The 22,099-nt window shown below is 37.9% G+C and overlaps 1 protein-coding gene across 1 annotated transcript; it reads left to right on the top strand.

Annotated features, from left to right (window-relative positions):
* Window positions 1-9,095: 9,095 nt before the first annotated feature.
* Window positions 9,096-14,036, top strand: LOC143859340 (disease resistance protein RGA2-like). The gene is made up of 2 exons (XM_077370061.1): window positions 9,096-12,192; window positions 13,382-14,036. The coding sequence occupies exons 1-2, from the start codon at window positions 9,410-9,412 to the stop codon at window positions 13,419-13,421; spliced, it is 2,823 nt and encodes a 940-aa protein (XP_077226176.1). The 5' UTR covers window positions 9,096-9,409; the 3' UTR covers window positions 13,422-14,036.
* The last annotated feature ends 8,063 nt before the right edge of the window (window positions 14,037-22,099 follow it).

The raw sequence follows: 22,099 nt of genomic DNA, 5'->3' as shown, positions 1-22,099 counted from the left end.
GAACACAAGAAAAATTTTAAATTTCAAAAAATAGATCATCCTGAGATGGCTATTTTTTCGAATTTCGTAATTTCTCAGCCATTATTTTAAATAAAATTCCACTCTTCACTCAAATTCTAAAAAACCTTTGATCCAATGTCCGATCCGATCCGATAGTTATTTTAGTCTATTTAAGTAGACCATTCTATTAAATTTCGGGACGAATCGGAATTGAAACACTCATGCAGATCATGATTTTTAGCTCACACATATAATATTGAATTAAATTCAATTAAATGCTTAAAAATCATGTAAAATACATAAAAAATAGCAAACAATCCTGGAAAAATCTGAGAATCGTGTACCTACCTATAGTCGAGATCCTCGCCGAATTCGAGAGCCGAAAAATCCAAAAATCCCGCCGATGTGCGATCCGATCCGATTTTCTTCTTCTTTTCTTTTCTTTGTTTTTCCTCACTGTGGATGAGGAGAGGGAGGTAGGGAGGGATCGAGAGAGAATGAGAGCGAGCGAGAGTGATAGAGAGAGATTGACAGAGAGAGTTCGAGAGTTAAGAGACAAATAGAGAGTGAAAGAGGGTGTGAGTAAGATAGAGAAGGAGTTGAGAGATGGAGAATTAAGAGAGAGTGAGAAACAGAGGGAGTTGAGAGATGGAGAGTTAAGAGAGAGTGAGAAACAGAGGGAGTTGAGAGATGGAGATGACAGAGAGAGAGAGAGAGAGAGAGAGAGTACGACAGAGATAGAGAGAGTACGACAGAGATAGAGAGAGTAAAAAAAATAGAGAAACAACGATGCTCTGTTTTTTGTTGTTCTTTTCTTTTTTTCTTTTTTGTTTTATTTTACAGAGCTGCTATTGAGGGAGATAAAGATAGAATGAGAGATCGAGAATGATGGCTAGAGGGGGTGGGGAAGGATCCGAGAGAGAGAGGGAGAGAGAGTGCTCTGTTTGGAGAGATGATGAGATGTTTTAAGAGAAAATGGAGAGTGCTCTGTTTTCTTGAGCGTGGGAGAGGGTGTGATGAAAAAAATAGAGGGAGAGAGGGGAAGAGAAACAGAGGGTGGGGTAGGCCGCTGTGTGAGAGGTGAGGGAGATGAAACAGAGTATGGGGGAGGGGGTGTTGAGAGTGGGGTAGGCTGCTGTGTGAGAGGTGAGGGAGATGAAACAGAGTATGGGGGATGGGGTGTTGAGAGTGGGGTAGGCTGCTGTGTGAGAGGTGAGGTAGATGAAACAGAGTAAGGGAGATAGGGAAACAGAGTGAGAGAGGGATTTGACGGAGAGCGGGGGAGATGAAGGGAATGAGCGAGAGAAAAAACCGAGAGCTGTGGGAGGTGGAAGAAACCTTAGAAACAGATGGTTGTCCGGCAGAATCCGAGGCCGTGAGTCGTGAGAAAAGGAGATCAAAAACCAAAGTTCCCAAGGGGAGAGGGCAACAATCCAGTCCTCAAGGCCACGGATCGTCCCCTCACTTTATCACCGATCACCTCTCTTTTTCGTAGCCACTTTCTTTCTTCTTCTTTTTTTTCTCAAAATAGCCACATGCCATCTCTATTCATTACCAGCTTTCAACATTTTTTTTTTAAAAGGAGAAACAATCTCTCTCTCTCTCTCTCTCTCTCTCTTATAGCTGCCCATGCTTCCAATTTTGAAAGATACAAAAATCTTTACACGTTGGAAATAATTTTGGCCATCCTTCTAATATTTTTCTTCCTAAATGGTAATTCCCTACGTGAACAGACCTTCTAAATGGATTTATGCGCCCATAATTATTTAAAATTCAAGCCTTTTATTAGGGGTGGACCCACTATGCTTACTGCACTGCATTTCTATCCTTCAACACAAATCTCAAATGGGTCCCACTTGATGAATGATTTTAAAGAGTGTGGAGTCAGTGGGATTGAGATTTTGGGTGTGAGAAACGGATGGTTGAAATCGTTCTACATTGGCTTTTGATCACTATGGACACCCCTCGGCAAAAAGAGAACTAATGCACTATATATTGGAGGACCCCTTCTTTCAATCTTGACCGAACTCCACTTTTTAAAAAAAATTGTGCATCTTGGCATAATCCAAACCGTTCACTTTATTGGGCCACTATATAACTTGATTACGCCCCTCAAACTGTTTCCAAAGGATGATCTTAGCTGTCCCCCCTTGATGGGCATCTTTATGCTTTAGATCAAAGCAGGCTCAACAATCATTTTTCATTAAAACAATATGCGGGCCCCCGGTTGATCTGAATTTAAACAAATGTTCAATGCGGGCCCACCGAATGGGTCCAAATTCCTCCCTTGCTCGAATTCTCGTGAATGACTCCTCTCAACACTTAGCGAAAAAATGCGAAACATGGTGGAAATGATTGAAAAGATCGAGAAAGCATAAGGGACTGACATGGGAATGGAAAACACTGAAAAAGACCGATAACAACACATTAATTTCTTTGTTGATTAGAGCGGAGCAAAACGGGGGTGTCTACACGAACCCATATATATTTCTGGTTATCCATTGCACAGAGGATTTGATTTTAGGGTTCCATGGCATATCCATGGATGGCGACTCTGAGTTTATTTTAGGTATGTCTCGGTTTCGAGCCTTGGCTCTGGATCAAGACATATCTCTTTCTCTTTATATCGCCACTCGTGCTATGCTATGAGGGTGGCATCCGTTTTGAGAGTTCCTTGGCAGAGCTCTCCATTCACGTGGATGATCCCAGAGGTAGTGTTAGGGACTCGTTCCCTCACCTCATCTCGGATCGGGGTCCACACTAGGCTGTGGAAAACTATTCTCAATGTATGGCACATGGCGTGTGGGTCCCACTACCATAAACAATAAAGAACAATTACCAATTTGGGACAAAGAAATGCTGTAATATCAACAAGAACCATGCTTTTCTGAAATTATCAACTAGGGACAAAAGATGTCTTGTCAGTATGAGATGGATGAAAATACCCTTTGGCATTTACAACAAGTTTTCACCTTGTTGTTTTCCTTCTTCCCTTTTCTTTTACTTTTCTATTTTCACCTTTTTTTATTTTTATTTTTATCCTACTAGTCATCTTCGTCCTCAGTCAGCCACCAATATCACTGTTGCTGGCAAGTCTTGAAAACTTGAAAGTTAAGTTCTTACCTTCTATCTCTTTGTATCTAGGTTTTGTTTTCCTTTGTTTTTAGGGTTTTGCACTCTTTTTCATTCTCTTGTTTTTTATTTATCTTGTTTAGGGTTTAAGTGGTTTGTATTTTAGGGTGTGTTCTGGAGATAATGCATGGATGGCGTCACTCACTTTTCGGAAGACAATTGGTTGTATAAGAAAATTTTGATGTAATACATGAATGGATGGCTACACAATTTTTGGTGTACTTAATTTTTTTTGTAATACATTAATTGGGATGTACTATATGAAGCACATTTGATGAATACAACATCAATTTCTTTTGTTATTTCTATCATGAGCAAAATTGTAATGCCATTAGAAGATTTGTTATAGACAGGGGGTTTTGTAGCAGAAGGGGTTTATCAACTTTTTGGAAGGGGGTTAACAACTCTCAAAAGTAGGGTTACCAATTTCTAAATGGGCTTATCATGTCCCTGAAAATTGGCCGATGATACTAGAGTTTTGGAAGGGGGTTTTTAAGTTTCTGGGATTGGGGTTATCTAGTATAAAAAATGGGCTTACCAATTTCCGAATGGGCTTATCAAGTCTCTGAAAATTTGCCAAGGGTACTGGAGTTTTGGAAGGGGGTTTTCAAGTCTCTGGGATTGGGGTTATCTAGTATCGAAAATGGGGTTACAAATTTTCGAATGGGCTTTTCAAGTTCCTGAAAATTGGCCGATGGTACTAGAGTTTTGAAAGGGGCTTTTTAACTCTTTGGGATTGGGGTTTGTTAATATAAAAAATGGGGTTACCAATTTCCGACTGGGCTTATCAAGTCCCTGAAAATTGGCCGAGGGTACTAGAGTTTTGAAAGGGGGTTTTCAAGTCTCTGAGATTGGGATTATCTAGTATAAAAAATGGAGTTACCAATTTCCGAATGGGCTTATCAAGTCCCTTATGAACATGTTTTTACTTGCTATTTTTTTGACTCGTTCATTTTCACCGTTTTTTTCTTTCTACCCTACGATTCATCTTCCTCATCCGTCATTGGAAGGGAGAAGGAGAAATGCAAAACTCTAAAACAAATGAAAAACAAAACTTAGATACAGAGAGATGGATGGGAATGAAGTCACGTTCAAGTTTTCGAAACTTCCAGCGACAATGGTGGCTGAACGATGAGGGAGATGAGAAAATGAAAAAGTAAAAAAAAAAAGAGGGAAAGAAGAGAGAAGAGGGAAAAATGGGAAAGTAAACTTGTTGCTTAAGAAAAGGGCATTTTCGTCCATCTTTTACTGACAAGACTTCTTTTGTCCCTCCTTGATAATTTTAGAAAAGCATGGGACCTGTTGATAATTACGTCTTATTTGTATCTCCCATTGGTAATTTTTCCAAACAATAATAAAAGACACGCCCAAGGGTCAGTAGGGCATCGGACTTTGTCGCTTGCGCCAGATAATGTATAACCCATATGAAAGTCTTTTTCAACCCATATAAAAGTCTTTTCCCACGTTGTCCACCATTTTCATTTTTCAATGTATGGCGGACCTACTACCATGAACAATAATAAAAGATGTGCTCATGGTTTGGTAGGGCGTTGGACTTCGTGGACCTATTATTTGTCGCTTACGCCAGATAATGTATAACCCATATGAAAGTCTTTTTCAACCCATATAAAAAGAGAAAATGACCAAAAAAAGGGCTTTGATATGACAATGACCTGTCAAGAGGAGAGACTTGGAAATGACTAATGTAAAGTCTTTTGGACGAGAATGCCCCTCACTGTACGTTTTTCTCTTTCCCTCTCCCTCTCTCTCTCCCCCTATCAAATCAAATTACAGGTGATGATTACCTTTCACTTTTTTATTTTCAAAACCCCAAACCACTTCTCTCTCTCTCTCTCTCTCTCTCTCTCTTCTCACCTGTTTTATTTTCAAAACCCCAAACCACTTCTCTCTCTCTCTCTCTCTCCGGCGTTCTTTCTCCGGCACTCTCTCTCCCCGTCACCGGCACAAAAGAGGGCGCTCCTCACACGGCGGCTCGCTTCTCAGTTTGGTACCCCTCTCACTGTCACTTTCTCCTTCAATTTTTTCAGTTATTGTTCCCATAAATTCTGGAAAACCCCTAATTTTTTTCAGTTATTGTTCTCCTTAAGTTATTGGGAACACATTATCGAAAAATGTATGGTTTAAACTAATAATTTCTCAGACATTATTGGTTTAAACACCTAAATTTTGGAATATCAATGGTTTAAACCAACAATCTGTGAACAATCATTGGTTTACACAACATATTTTTAGAAAATCAGTTGGAAAATATCTAATTTTTGAAACATTCATGGTTTAAACCTACAGTTTGTCAGAAATTATTTATTTAAACCATTAAGTTTTGAACTATTAACGGTTTAAATCAATACTTTGGGAGAAATATCTGGTTTAAACCCCAAAATCAGTTGAGAAAACCCCTAATTTTTTTTAAAAATAATCGTTTAGACAAACAATTAATAACAAATTATTGGTTTAAACCCTAAGTATTTTGTAAATCAGTTGATAAAGACCTAAATTTCACAAATGGTTTAAACTTATAAGTTCACATACATTATTGGTTGAAACACTTAAATATTGAGAAATCATTGGTTTAAACCTCTAATATTTCTGAAACCACTTGAGAAAACCCCTAATTTTTAAAAAATCAATGGTTTAAAACTTATAGTTTTTAACCCATTATTGGTTTAAACCCCTAAAGTTTGAGAAATAAATGGTTTGAAGCAATAATTTTTGAGAATTCATTGGGTTAAACCCGTAATATATAACAAATTAGTTCAGAAAAGTCCTAATCTTTTAAAGATCAATGGTTTATACAAATAATTTCTGACACATTATTGGTTTCAACCCCTAAATTTTAAAAAATCAATGGTTTAAACCACTCATTTGTGAGATATCATATGTTTAAACCGCTAATATTTTCAAAATTAGTTGAGAAAACCCTTAATGTCTTAAAACTTCATGGTCTAAACCTACAGTTTGTCAGAAATTATTGATTTAAACCACTAAGTTTTGAACTATTAATATTTTAAACCAATACTTTGGGAGAAATATCTGGTTTAAACCCCAACATCAGTTGAGAAAACCCCTAATTTTTAAAAAAATTAATGGTTTAGACAAACAATTGATAACAAATTATTGGTTTAAACCCTAAGTATTTTGTAAATCAGTTGATAAAGACCTAAATATTCACAAATCAATGGTTTAAACTTATAAGTTCACATACATTATTGGTTGAAACACTTAAATTGTGAGAAATCATTAGTTTAAACTCCTAATATTTCTGAAACCACTTAAGGAAACCCCTAATTTTTAAAAAATCAATGGTTTAAAACCTATAGTTTCTAACCCATTATTTGGTTAAATCCCTAAAGTTTGAGAAATAAATGGTTTAAAGCCATTAATTGTCTCTGTTGCCGTCATGTTGTTGAATTCATATTGTCTTATTTTGTTCCCTTTCTCTTTTTATTGATCATTTTGTTCCATATGATAAGTGGTTGCTTTATTTTTGGCACTCTTAACAGGTATTTGCACTAGGGTCAATTAGGGCCGGGCCGGCCCGGCCGACCCAATCAGGGCGGGCCAGGGCCAGCACAATACCCTGTAGGGCGGGTAATGGGTTGAGGTTTTCTGGCCCTGACGCAGGGTCAGGACGGGTCAGGCCGAGATAATGGGATCCAGGGTTGGGCTAGGGTTTTGAAAAACCCGACCCAACCCGACCCTGTTGCAGCCCTAGTTTCTATATTGTGCCTTCCGTTTTAATAGCGTCGGGAGTGCCATTATCATAATAAGTGGTTTGGCATTATTTGCAATGGGGGACCAAAACCGAAGAAACAAAATCTATATTTTAATAATTGCGTGCCCATAAAACCTTCTTTGGTTCCCATGGGACCCACAATTTTTGGCTGATCTAAACCACTCATTTGTTGGACCCCAACGTAGATAGGGCGTGCCAATAAAATATTCTCCTTAGGATGATCCTAACCCACTGATCCGTAGAGGTTTCTATATTGTGCAGTTCGTTTTATACCTCCACGGGCCAGTGGTTAGGATAATCCTATGGAGAAGATTTATGGTCATGCCCTATCTACGTTGAGGCCCAACAAATGAATGGCTTAGATCACACAAACGATGTGGGCCCAACAAATGAATGGTCTATATTGTGCACGCCCAATCTAGGAAGGGACTAATCCTACGGAAAAAATGATACTGGAAAATGATATTAACACAACCGCCCAGAACAAATGTATGGCACATCGGTTGTGGGTCCTACCACATTACCAACATAGTGCATAGTGTGTAAGTTTTTGGACCCTTTAACAATTATTGATGGGGAGCTGATATATCCACCCCTATTATTCTATTAATTTTGGGGACGCACCTTCTAAGACCTTCACACCTACTAAAGTACATAGTCACCCATCTCACCTACTAAAGTACATAGTCACCTTCTAAGACCTTCACACCTACTAAAGTACATAGTCACCCTTATTTTCAGCCTTTTCTAGCCCTCTTATCACTCGATCTCTCCCGGTTCACTCCCATTCCCTCCCTAATAAAAATTGATTTCAGCGCAATCAAATTCATGGTCGTCGCTCGTGCCAAATTTAGGTATTATAAAAAAATTAGGGTTTTGCTTGGCACTCCTTAAGCATCATTTAAGTGTTGGTAACATGATTTTACACATACTTATACACATGTTTTTGTGATTTTCCCCTAAACGTATGTATAAATCCATGATCCCTAGAGCAATTATATGATGTTTACGAGTGACCTTATTTGGGTAAGAGCACTCGTTAGCAAAATCCTTATTTTGTAGAAGAGATTTGCCATTTGATACATGTGAGGTGGCTGCTCTCAGGCAATATCAGGTCCGCAAAATGCCATTTGCAATGGAGCCTAGCAAATCCCATTATAAAAAGAAGTGGGCATCTTTTGTGTTGGACATGTCATCTTTATGTCTTGTGATAGAGACATAAAGATAAGGTCTATGTATTCCTTGTACCCACTCCATTTATGTCTTCTCAGTGAGGGGGATGTTATATGGGTGTTTGGTAAGATTAAAGGGGTAAGTTTGTTATATAGTGCATAAGATCATTGATTTAAGAAACATAATATCATTTTCCTTAAACTTATACCTGCACTTCGGGTCACTCATTTTTCTTACTGGTACCAGAATTTAATTTTATTCTACAAGTCATCTCTCTCTCTCTCTCTCTCTCTCTCATTTTTCTTACTGGTCCAGAATTTTATTTTATTCTACAAGTCATCTCTCACTCTCTCTCTCTCTCTCTCTCGCTCTAGTCTGTCAACAACTAAGTTGAATTATTTAATGTTCAGAGTTATTGCCGACTCTGTGCACATACGCAGGAGGAGCCACGTCAGCAAAGGGTGGTGCGGCCGTGTGCGGACACGGCGTAGTGTGTGGCGTGGTGCGGGCCCACATGAGATATTTGAATCCTAGTTAAACTAGGAATTCTATTCGGTTAAGAATTTATTTTTAAACTAGAAGTTAGAACAGGAGGATTCATTTGTTAGAGAAGAGTCCTATGGTTGGTTGGAGAGGTTGTTAGAGTCAGAGAAGAGAACCGTGCCTTTTCTTTGCGTGGTTAGTTGTGAGAGGATTGTGGTTAGTTATTGTTAGAATTAAAGTATAACTGAGGGAGGTGAATAGTACAAGAAAACGTTAAATAGAAAAGATGCGCTGATGGGTGAGTAGGGCGTTGAATATAATAATTTTTAGAAAACTCTCTCTATCTCTCCTTACTCTGTCTCTTGTGGTGTTACAGCTTTCAGTGTATGGCACATGGGGTGTGGGTCCTACTACTACCATAAACAATAACAAAAGATGCGCTGATGGGTGAGTAGGGCGTTGACATCTTGTTCTTAGAATGGACCCCCTAGTTGTCGCTTGCTCCAGATAATGTATAACCCATATGAAAGCCTTTTTAAACCCATATTAAATTAAGTCTTCTCCCACGCTGCTTCGAGGCTGCTTCCTGATATATTCGCCCCTTTTATTACTTGGAACACCCTCCTCTAGTGTATTTATGACCACTATTTTTACACTAGAGGGGGTTGTCCCATGTAAAGAAAACAGCCAATATATCATTTCCCTAGTTGGAGAGAAGATTCATGAAAAATGAAAATAAAAAAGGAATACTAAAAAGAAGAGTTGTCTATATAACTAACCATCTTACAGGAAGAAGCTTGCAAGGTATCTGTGTGATTCTACTCGCTCTAGTTGGAGAGAATTTATTTATCCTATTACCAAGAAAATATGGCGGATACTATCATTAGTATACTGCTTAGGCAACTGACCTCTCTAATCCAAGATGAGTTTCAGTTACTGGCGGGTGTTAAGGATGATGTGGAAGAGCTTCAGAGAATCTTACAAATGGTTCTTGATATACTCCCAAAAGCAGAGGCAATGGCAGTCAAGAACGCGCAGTTGAAGCACTGGCTTACAAATCTTACAGATGCGGCCTATGATGCTGACGACATCTTGACAGACTGGGCTTTGGAAGCTCAGAAATTACTAGCTCAATTGGTCTACAATGACGAGAATGTGAAGGGCCATTTTGAGCTAAGAATGTGGGCTTATGTGTCTCAAAATTTTGATGTTACTAGAATTGTAAACGCAATTTTAGAATCTGCAACTGGAAGTCCAACTGCTGTTACACAATTAGAAGCGATGCAAAATCGCCTCCAAGAAATAATATGTGAGAAGAGATTTTTGCTTGTACTTGATGACGTATGGAACGAAAATACAAAAAAATGGGATGATCTAAAAAACATCTTAACTTCTAAAGGAAAAGGAAGCAAAATCGTTGTAACTACTCGTAAACTAACGGTTGCATCGATAATGGGTGTACTTCACGAATCCCCACACTTGGTATGTTTATCTGGTTTATCATACAGTGATTGTTGGTCTCTGTTTGAGAAAAAAGCATTTGAACCAGGGGAAAGTAAAGAGCATCCAAACTTGGTTAAAATTGGTGAAGAGATCGTCGAGAAATGTGGGGGTGTTCCTTTAGCAGCTAAGGCATTAGGAAGCCTACTACGTCTCAGAAGGGACGAACCTTCATGGTCGTCTGTAAGAGACAGTCGAATATGGGAATTAGAAGATGATGAAATTTTGCCTGCTCTAAGATTGAGCTACACCAATTTGCCATCTCATCTAAGGCAGTGCTTTTCATTTTGCTCTGTATTCCCTAAAGGCTATGAAATTGTGAAAGAAGAACTTATTCTTATGTGGATAGCTAATGGCTTTGTTACCCCTAAGCGAGGAATGGAGTTGGAAGACATTGGAAATGAGATTTTCAATGATTTATTATGGAGGTCTTTCTTCCAAGACATAGAAAAGGACGATCTCAGAAATATAACAAGGTGCAAGATGCATGACTTGGTGCACGATCTTGCACGGTCTGTTATTGGGAACAAGTGTTATATCGTGGATTCGGAAAAAACTGATAATATCCCTCCGTCGTCTCGATATGTCTCTTCATTATTAGAATGTCCGAACTTATATAAGGCCAAAGCCATACGGACGTTGCTATTGCCCTATGGATATAGAAAAATATGGATCCTTAGAGACATCGAGAAATTTAGATACTTGCGATGCCTACATATATGTGGACAAGATGTTGACCCACATTCAATATGCAACTTGAAACAGCTAAGGTACCTCACCCTCTCCTATACTTCCATCGAAACTTTACCTGAATCGATTATCTACCTACAAAATTTGCAAACATTGAAACTAAAATTGTGTCGGAGGCTCCGTAGTCTCCCACCACTAGGGCAGCTTCCCTCACTCGAGAATCTTGAGATACAAGGAATGGATGCAGTGAAGCAAATCAACCAAGAGTTTTACGGTAACAACACATTGAACGGATTTTCATTTCCATCTTTGAAAAGACTATCGCTATCGGATATGTGGAATTTAGAGACATGGGCATCAGTGGAGAAAGGAGGAGCTTTTCCTTGCCTTAATGAATTGAAGATTGAACACTGCCCAAAGTTGATCACCCTGCCGTGTTTTGTGCATCTTACATCCGTTCTTATCTCTCATCTTTATGAGATGTCATCCTTTCCAGAAAGCTTTCTACAACATGGTAATGCACTCCAACATTTAGAAATTAGGGATTTCAACCAGTTGAGGAGTCTTCCTAGGGAGCTGGACAATTTCGTTGCTCTCACGTCATTGATCATTTCGAATTGTAAGGAACTGGTGTCTTTGCCGGAGGGATTGCGAAACCTCACATCTCTCGAAATGTTGGAGATTAGAGGGTGTGAGAGTCTAATATCATTGGCCGAGGAAGGGGTACTACGGGGGTTGAAATCTCTTCAGTCATTGCTTATTACGGGCTGTGATAAGCTCGTTTCTTTGCCGGATGACTTGCGGTGTCTCACTGCCCTCCAAAATCTTCAAATCAGTTATTGTGTTGAGTTGTCATCATTGCCAGATGGGATGCTACGGCATTTGAAATCTCTTCAATCATTGGTTATCACTAAAGGTGATAAGCTCGTTTCTTTGTTGGATGACTCGCGGTACCTCATTGCCCTCCAAAATCTGGAAATCAGTAATTGTGTTGAGTTGTCATCATTGCCAGATGGGCTACAACATGTCACCACACTGCAACACTTATCCATTGAATACTGTTGGAGGATGCAGAATTTGCCACAGTGGGTCGAAAAGCTCACATCGCTTCGATCTTTGACCATCAACGGTTGTTCTACTATGACTTCATTGCCAGATGGGCTACAACATGTCACCACACTGCAACACCTATCCATTGTCTACTGTGGGAGGATGCAGAATTTGCCAGAGTGGGTCGAAAAGCTCACATCCCTTCGATCCTTGACCATCAAGGTTTGTCCTAATATGACTTCACTGCCCTCCGGACTACAACGCCTCACCTCACTCCAAAGACTGTATATTAGGGATTGTCCAGATTTGGGGAGACGATGCGAAAGGGAGGGAGGAGAGGATTGGCACAAGATAGCCCATGTACCGGATGTCACCATTTTAGCGAGGATTGGGTATGATGCCATTGCCAGGTTCGTTATTTTCTCATCCGCTCTTTTATCTTTTAATAACCGGTGTCTTTGCACTCTCTTTCTTTCCTTAATCTAACTTATCTACACCAAATAAATAATGTTAATATACAGCCAACACCTCCTTCCTTTACATTTTGCTTTCTCAACTTATGTGGAAATGCATATGTTTTATTCCATCATTTAGTCTTACAAATTGTCCAATGTATCATTTTTTTACTAATTAATGTGTTTATCCATTAATTATTTATATCTAAATTATATTCAACTTACTTAGAAAGAATCATGCCTTAGATATTTCGTTAAATTAGGCCAGGAATGAATTATTTTTTTTTTAAATGAAAATTAAAAGATGCCCATCGTGGGTAATTTTACATGCACATCTTTTTTTTGAAATGGTGAAAAATATCATAAAAAGAACAGGGGGGACCGAGATGGACCACACCCGAGAATACAGGAAACAAGAAAAAGAAAGAAAAATTACAAAATAATACTCACGGAGGGAGAAAATCAAACCATTCCAATTCCGAACGACTAACTCCACCCCTAGCCAAACCATCCGCCTCTCCATTAGCGGACCTCCGCACATGATTAAACACAATACTCGAACCCGAGATTAAATCCTCTATTTCATCAAAAATAGAATAGAATCTCCATGGAGGCAACACCGCCCTACTTAACCACCGAATCACATTGAGTGAATCACCCTCCACAATAGTTTTGTCCATGATCTCTCTATCAATTCTTTTGATACCTTGATAAGCCGCCTTTATTTCGGCCTCCGAAGCATCACATATTCCAAGAGGGCCAGAATAAGCCCACACAACTCCACCACAATCATTGCGAAACACACCTCCAACCCCGGCCGGACCCGGGTTTCCAAGACTCGAACCATCAAAATTCATTTTAAGCATTCCACAAGGAGGAGTCTCCCACCGTTGAGCAATCCGAGGCCTATTATCCGAACTAAAACAAACTTCCTTCCACCCCTCCCAAAGTTCATAAGCCGATACAAAACGGAAAGCCGAAAGACATCTCGCCCAAGATATTGATAGTGCAATGATTTTTATGTAAAGCCAATACGGAGATTTGGCTATCCCTTAAAAAACTCGAGAGTTTCTCTCTTTCCAAATCACCCACCACGTCGCAAGCAAACAAATATTCCATAATATTTTTCCTTTCTTCCTCCAAGGCACAAAACCCCATTGATCTACCAAATTCGGAATAGATGATGGAAAGACCCAAGCAATACCAAACCTCGAAAGTATGAGACTCCATAGCTGACGAGTGAAGGAACAATGCATGAAAAGATGACCCACAGATTCCCCATCATTCAAGCATAGAGGGCAATGGTCAATGAGCAACATACCAAAGCCTACTTATGGGACCCTCCTTCCTTTGTTGTCTGCATTGGTTATGCTCCTTGTTTGGCTACAATTGGGAGGATTTTCAGTTCAGGATTTGCTCTGCTCTTGTGGAAGAGGTCTATGCTGGTTTCTGTAAGTTCATTCAGGTTATGGTCTGCTCTTGGGGCAGAGGATTGCTGCTTAGTGTTTGCTTCTATTTTCAGTTTAGTACTAAAGGCTCTGTTGTGGAGGTTTTAAGAAATTGTTTCCTTGTAATTTGTGCAACAGCTGTTCTCTGAATGTTGTGTTCTTGTATTGTGTTATCCCATGTTATGTCAGAGGCAAGGCCTCTTGTCCTCCTCTTGGATTTTTCAATAGATTTCAGATGTGGATTCTAGTGTGGAGAATGTGGTTTGTAAGGGCTTTATTAATTTCTTCATCAAAATTTAGTGAAATGTATATCTCATAAACACTAACAGTATCTCCGTTTGTATTTTTCTAGAGGCTTATTACTACCACTAAATTCTGTCCCTTCGATTCTTGATGCTTACTGCTATCACTAAATTTTTTATACTCTCATCTCTCTATTTACGCCTTGTTTGGATTGCAAGAAAAGCATTTAGAATCAGATCCAAAGGATCCATTAAACTATATGGGTCCGGTGACAATCCTAGTGTCAATGAGAAGGATCCAATAACGATCCAATTGAATCCCAATTAGAATATTCCTCGGATCCTATGTTTGGTGTTCAAATTCACGCTGTTCGTCAGATCATCCAACATCCAACAACAAGAAAAACCCAAGATGAAAAAAAATCATAACGGGCCCACTATTAAATAATAGGGGCTGCACTGCTGCAGTGTGATTAACATCTGATAATAACCTTGGTAAAGAAATGAAATGATCTATGTATAGTGAGGAATGCTAGAATGAGATGAAAGGGCTCTCCAATTGGCTGCATCACCAAAGTGACTTTTACATTTTAGAGTGACGTTCAGCCAATGGGGGGAGCCCTTTATATTTTGGGTAACTAAAAAGCATACAGGCTACAACAAGCAACATCCGAATTTGTCATAAACTACCAAATTAAAGTCATTGAGGGCATGTTTGGCGACCGTGACAATTTTTTCCACGGAATATTAGTGGGTTCCTGCCCATCTCTCACAACTGGCCATACTACAACCATTCTCTTGATTCTATTCTAGATTCAAGAATCAGAATGCATTTTTTAAATGCTCCTGGCAACAGAATCGCGTTCAGCAAACTCACTTCAAAGAATGATTTATTTTATTTTTTTTGTTTCTTTAAGCAGAATTTCATTTTTTATAGGATATACTTGCATCGAATCAATCAAATAGCTCATTAATATTTCAACCATGCCTCATAGTCTCTTAAATTTTAACTATAACATGAATGTTATTACAAGTTCATAAATTCCCAAGACAATGGATTGTTTTCCCGCCATGTTGATTGTATTTAAGAAAATCCGTATGATATTAACAAAGAAAACACTTGAACATAGTCAAAAGTTCTAAAATGTCTAAACTCATCTAAATATAACAGGCATACTTGTAGCATCTAAAGATTCCCGAAACAAAGGGAAAAGGTAATTATGATGAGTTTAAGAACCTAGTGGATTATGAATACACATGCTCAGATCTTATTCCCAATAAAAAACATAACAAGATATTCAATCCCAAAATCAAAATCTTGATTTGTCTGCAATCTCCTAACATATCTAAAAACATTTTTAAAAAAAGGAATTAAACATAGTCAAAAGTATGATCCAAAGGCATACAAGTATAACAAGCATGTTTTAAGTAGCTTTAAAGTCTCTTCTATATTCAAAAACTTTGACTCAAAAACCCTAGATAACCAGGAGAAAAGTACGGAATGTGGACACGGATAGTGGACCCTACCCATGCTATTCTTGGGTATAGAATATGGGCCCCATCCCACCCATCAAAAGATTAAAACATGATGTAGGGGAAAATACTTTCCAGGAAAAGCTTTTTCTGGAAAAGATGAATGACATTTGGAAAGTTACGTGCTTAGTATATATTATGGATGGATGGATGGATGGATATTTTTGGTTTAGTGCTTTATCTTTGTGCAATTGGGTTGTATTTTTTTACATGCTTCATCTTAGATTGCAAACAACTACACTATGAGCATAATTTTGGACTTTAGTTCTAAATAGTAAACACGCACCAATCTAAGAAAAGTAGAACTACAAAGACCCTTTTGCCTTTCCTGACACCATGACAGAGCCCAGCCTCAACCAGTCTCTCAACCATGAGGCTGTGCTCTGATGTAATACAATGACTACGCTCATAATGGCATATAGTGAGTCTCCTCACCTTTGAATGACCTAAAAGATTCATTTGAAAGGCACACTTTGGGTTAAGGAAATTAAAAAAACAATAGAAAATGGCCAAAACGAATACAAATACTACCTACATGTCTAAGAAAATGATATAAACAATCCCTTATTTTAATGATTTCACTCTTTGTTTTCACCATTATAGATATTTTCTATCAGTAGAAACATCATATTCTTTGTTCAGTTGCGATAATTGATTGCAGATTTGACATGTATCTTTGCAGATTTGACATTGCGATAAGAAGGTAGCCTTCAATATAAGTTGATATCCCTCTAAATAAGTGTTTTTTTAGAATCGATTTTGAGTCCAAAACAGATTACTGGACACAAATTTGTCTTTAATTTTGAGTCCAATAATCAGTTATGGACTCAAAAATCGATTCTCAAATCCAAAATGAATATATCAGTCATTTTGGAATAGAAATAAGATCCAGAATTGTGGAGCCAAAAAATTGCAAAAATAAAAAGGCAGGCCCCATTTGTTGAGGACCGATTGTGAGCCCAAAGATGATTATTGGACTCACCATCAGTTCTCTCAAACAGACAGGGCGTCAGTACTTCATTCCTCTTGTATAAAAAAAAACAAAAAGGAAATTGTGAACAAAAGACCTGGAAGAACCCCATTCTTGTGGAGTGTAATCTCTGCAATTCGTTGCAATCTCTCCAATAAGCAAAATCTGCATGCTCGACAATCAGCGAAAAAACAACCCCCTTGCCGACAATAAGCGAACGAACAACCCCCTGCCGATTTACAAAGGCAGAGTAAATTAGAAAAAGAATTATTCAAAATCTCAAAAAGAAAAGAAAAAACGCCACATAGATTCAAGAGGAGAAGGGGAGGGAGAGATATTATAGGAGATTCAATTGCGTTAGAAAGAAAGAGATATAATAGGAGCTTTAATAGCTTTTAATAGGAGATTTAATAGCTTTCTTCCCTATAATAGAAGATTTGCCAAATAAAGAGGGCTTTTTAAAATTGTGGAATAGAGGAGGGGCTGACACGTGGCAGCACCACGGCGTACAGGATTCCACTTTACTTATATATATATATATATATATATATATATGATTTCTCAATGCCAAGTTGGAAATTATATGGCAAGTAGATTAAGGGAGGAAGGGGAGGGCTGCCACATCAGTGGTGAACAGTAAACCTCCCTTCATCTTTATTATATATAGATTTGGTTTCTCGAAGTTAGAATAGGAGGATTCATTTGTTAGAGAAGAGTCCTCTGGTTGGTTGGAGAGGTTGTTAGAGTGAGAGAAGAGAACCGTGCCTTTTCTTTGCGTGGTTAGTTGTGAGAGGATTGTGGTTAGAGTTATTGTTAGAATAGGATACTATTTGTTAGAATTAAAATACAAAGTATGTTGTTTTTATTTGTGCTAGGTGAGAAGAATTAAAAGACCAAAATCTTAACGAACGATTGTTTGCCTTAGCTAGGCTTAGGTATTTAGATTCTACAAGGGTCATTTTGTCCTTTTATCAAGTTATGTGGAACTATTTTTTTTCTTTTTTTAAAATACCGTATACAAACTCTTACTAAACATGTTTCTTTCTCTCCTTTGTCATTTGTTTTCCTTCTAAGAAAATTTTTCATTGGAATATTTTTTCCATAGAAAAATTTAACTGGAACATTTTCTTAGGTTAACTATTGTGTAACATGACTTTTTGGACACCTTCAACTCTTTTTTTTTTACGGGCTGACACCTTCAACTTCACGGTTGTCCCTTGTGCCGAAATAAGGTATATTATTATCATTTTATAAAACTAAGTGGACATTTTTGAATAAGTTTATGTCTTGTGATGTGACGAGAAGGTCTATTCATGTCATCATTCATCCATAAACAAAGAAAATTATAGATATGACATCCTTGAAATTTGAGAAAAGTACGGAATGTAAATAATGATCTTATCTACGAAAACGCATGATTTGGCATCATTTGCAATGGGGGACCAAAACCGAAGAAACAAAATCTATATTTTAATAATTGCGTGCCCATAAAACCTTCTTTGGTTCCCATGGGGCCCACAATTTTTGGCTGATCTAAACCACTCAATTGTTGGACCCCAACGTATATACAGCGTGCCCATAAAATATTCTCCTTAGGATGATCCCAACCCACTGATCCGTAGGGCTCTGTTGGTTGCTTTAGGGTGTTGGGGTTTGGGTGGAATTAAAAGTCAAACTGGATTTGGGTGGGATGTCAGTCAAAAAGGAGAAAGCTGGCATCTTTGAAAAGTGGTGTTTGGTTGTAAAGGCAAAAGGTGGAAGTTTGCTGGAAATGACAGACATTCCTGCATTTGGTTGCAAGAATATGTTGAGGAGAGGTGTGGGAAAGTTCAAAAAGTGGCATTTGGTTGACGGAATTTGTAGAGGAGCTTTGAGGAGAAGTTGTAAAAGTTGCATTTGGTTGGTTGAATATAGGTGGGAGACTATTCAATGCTATGTTTATTTTCAATGCTTGGGCTTGGTTATATGAAAAAAATATCGGCCACACTAGAGGATGATCCAGGCCGTCCAGTTGATGGGCCACACCATAAATAGGTTGTATGTTATGCCCAATAATTCATTTGTATAGGACAATGTAAAGAAACCTGTGATAATTACTTGATTTGTTTTGGAATAATGATCACATCTGATTCTTTAATGAGACTGCACTTTCCACAAGGTCCTGTTCGACTTGTAGAAATTTTCTGGAGAAGTTCGGAAAAGAAAAACTTTTCTAAAATTATTTTTCTTTTTCATTTATTTTTCCTACAAGGACCTTCAATTTATAATCATCTCTCTAAATAGGCTGTAACCATATCATTTCCCTCAAAATCGTGGTAACAAAAAACTTTCCTAGGAAAATCTTTTCCAGAAGAAATGTTTTTCTTGCAATCCAAACATGGATGAATTGAAATGATACCAAAATTGCTCATATTTTCTTACCCAACAGACATAAGAATAAGCACATGTTTTGCTATCTGGCAAGATCAGTTGGAATTCAATGAACAAAACTGTCAGTAAGGCATGGAGTAACTGGTAAAATTTTCACATAATGGCCATGTTTGGCTGCCAAGAATTTTTGTCCATGGAATTTTAGTTTTAGTTTATCAACTGGTAAGAGATGAGTAGGGAGGGTGGGAGAAGGATAGACTAGAAAGGACATGAGGAGAGGGTGAGAGAAGGCTGAAGACAAGGAAAAGAAAAACTCTAATCAAAATACAATTTATTTTTCCCTGCTTTTTAACCCCTTCTCCTCTGTCATGCAATCTCTACTCTCTCCTTCTCCCACCCTCCCTGGCCCTCTCACATCACTTAATAAACAAATATTCGATGGAAAAAAAAAATCATGGCATCCAAACATTACCTGAAGGTAATTTTTCATCATAAAAGATGATAAAGATACTAAAGCCAAACAATCAAATTGTGTGACCAAAACATGTATACTTCAAAGACATTCATCAAACTTCCTTTGTTGAACCCCAAAAAAAAAAAAAACCCCCTGCATCGTTCAGTAGGGCTAAAGAGCAATCACCTATTGGAAATTCTGGAGAAGGTCACTAATAAATGCACTGTTAATGGTTTCTGTTGGTACCATAGAATTACAAACACTAGATCTCAAGCTTCAAATATTATAAATAGAAGGCTCTACTGGGCCTTGTCATAAGCAGCTATATTTTGGGGTTCACATTGAGGACTAAAAAGGCGGACAAGCAGAGCTGTCGTCGAGCTCATGGATACCGCTCCACAAGCAGCCCACTGAAGACTCCGTGGAACTGTTATTCTGGGACCTGCATAAGTATGTAAACCATATGCTTGATGAGGTCTATAAGCATTGAAAAAAAAAGGGCTAAAAAGGATAGTACATATCAAACTGTATGATATAAGCATTTAAAGATAAGCATTGCCATCCCTACTATATAATTGGTTCACATTCTCATTGATCCTAACCATCCAATTGAAGGGTCACCTAAGAATAAGCACATGTTTTGCTATCTGGCAAGATCAGTTGGAATTCAATGAACAAAACTGTCAGTAAGGCATGGAGTAACTGGTAAAATTTTCAGAAACAAAGAAAAAAGGAAACCCTTTTCCTATTTCATAATCCATTGTCAATCTCTGCATACAACACATCTTGAATACATCTTTCTCCAATATTACCCACTGTCATCCACTTAACAAAGGCTTATGAATTCTGTTGCCATAAAGGGTGGAGGCTGTGGAGCTAGCCATTCTATTAATCTGCTCCCTCCCAAGTGTGCTGAAATTTGTTCCCTTCCATTGCACGATGTCCAATCTGATAATTTTGTGCATTTTTATCTGTTCACACGAAGCCTAAGCATATTTTTCGTATGAAGTATAGCTGAATCATGTGTTCTGAACTTTCTAAGTATTTTCCAAGTGAACTCGAAAATATGGCACTGCATATGGCTTGTGATAACTGTCCGTTCACTTAATACGTTGTGTGTGTTAGCATCTTAGATCTGATTGAATGCTGCAATTTTTTAAAAAACTATACCATAAAATACTATATGCATAGGAAAGTACATGAAAGGGCTTGAAATATTTAAAACAGCTGTACTGAATTAGTTTCCACTAGAACAACTTTGTTGATACTTGAGTACTGTTAGTTCAGCAAAGACAATGGTTTCCTTATTCATTGATGCAAATATGGTCTCTTTGATGCAAACAACTCAAATGCTTCCTTCGATACACCATCTCTAATCATAACAGCCATTGAAAAAAAAAATTCTAATCATAACACCAACAGTGGGAATATCCTAACTTACGAAGTACATAGGAGTAACAGTAACTTCATTACATATGATATAGAAATTGGAGATTTGAGGCAAAACAATATAGAATTAACATTCAAGTGTATTTAACATTCGAAGTAAATGATTTCCAGTAAATTCAAGTGCAAATGATTTCCATACAAACCCAAGTATATTTAACATTCGAAGATTAAAATAAAACAACTACTAAAGCTAAAAGCCACGATGCAAGATCAAAGCTGTCCTTCAAAGGTGATATTCTTCCACTGTAACTGATCCTTCTGTAAGAAACAACACAGTGCAACCTAAGTGTAAGAGGAACTGGGCACAACAGAACTTGTTGAAGCTTGGGAATCCGCATGAATGTTCGTATCTTCTTTTATATCTTTGGTACTCCTATAGGAACGAAAGCACGCTCCACTAAACCCGTTAACTTGAACATGACAGTGTTGCCAACTGTCATAAACGCCTACCTGCCTTCCCTTAAAAACGACATAGAACTTGTTTTTCGCCATTAACCTGCAGAAATGCACATAGAACATTGAAGTACTGCTACATTAGTTGAAGTGTTCTTTTATACCCATTCCTGACTGTGCAACCATCCCCGTCCTTGGTTATTGCTTCTGGTAACTATGGAATTAGTAAGTTGGTTTTTTTCCCACAAGATTAGAAGATTAAAATCTAATCATAACAGCCATTAAAAAAAAATTCTAATCATAACAGCAACAATGGGAATATCCCAACTTGAGTTACAGTGACAATATCCAAAACAACAATGCCAATTGATTTATCTAGTATAGAATTTCAATAACTAGAAAGAGTGAAAGAGGGTTTCATCATTTCTGTCATCAACTTTTAGAGCCAACAGTGGGAATATCCCAACTTCCTGAATGATAGGAGCAACATTTTCAGTGTAAAAATACAAAGCAGTTTTCAGTGTAAAATTTCAAAGTCCATCAAGCAACAGTACCATGGTCATTTCAGTTTCTTACCAATACCCAATTGGACCAATTTGATGGTTATGGTCGTCTGATTGATACAACTATTCGATCAATGGACTAAATAATTTTTACTTTTGCATTTCAGAACATCAAATATAACCAAAAAAAATAAGTGCAAATAAAGAAAATGCAGAAAAACTAGCAGAAACACAAGCCAGAAAAGAATCAAAGATACTAGCAGAAACCCAAACATCCGTATCTCTCAAATGCAAACAAACAAAGCATAGTACCTACGAGTGCAAATCCACATAATACATAAACATGTTCCATGGCATATCCAAACAAACAAAGCATAGTACCTACGAGTGCAAATCCACATAGTACCTACGAGTGCAAATCCACATAATACATAAACATGTTCCATGGCATATCCAAACAGACAAAGCATGGTAAACAACATCTACTGATAATAGCAGCA

This window comes from Tasmannia lanceolata, unplaced genomic scaffold, assembly GCF_043159265.1.
Source record: "Tasmannia lanceolata isolate RefF3 unplaced genomic scaffold, GAP_Taslan_0.1 ptg000029l, whole genome shotgun sequence".
Taxonomy (NCBI): Eukaryota; Viridiplantae; Streptophyta; class Magnoliopsida; order Canellales; family Winteraceae; genus Tasmannia; species Tasmannia lanceolata.
The sequence above is the reverse complement of the archived record's forward strand: the minus strand, read 5'-3'. Positions and strand labels throughout refer to the sequence as shown.

Coding starts and splice junctions, on each gene's coding strand:
- LOC143859340 (XM_077370061.1), top strand. CDS start 9,410: ATGGCGGATACTATCATTAGTATACTGCTTAGGCAACTGACCTCTCTA. Junction 12,193..13,381: donor GGGTATGATGCCATTGCCAG/GTTCGTTATTTT, acceptor TCTTCCTCCAAG/GCACAAAACCCCATTGATCT.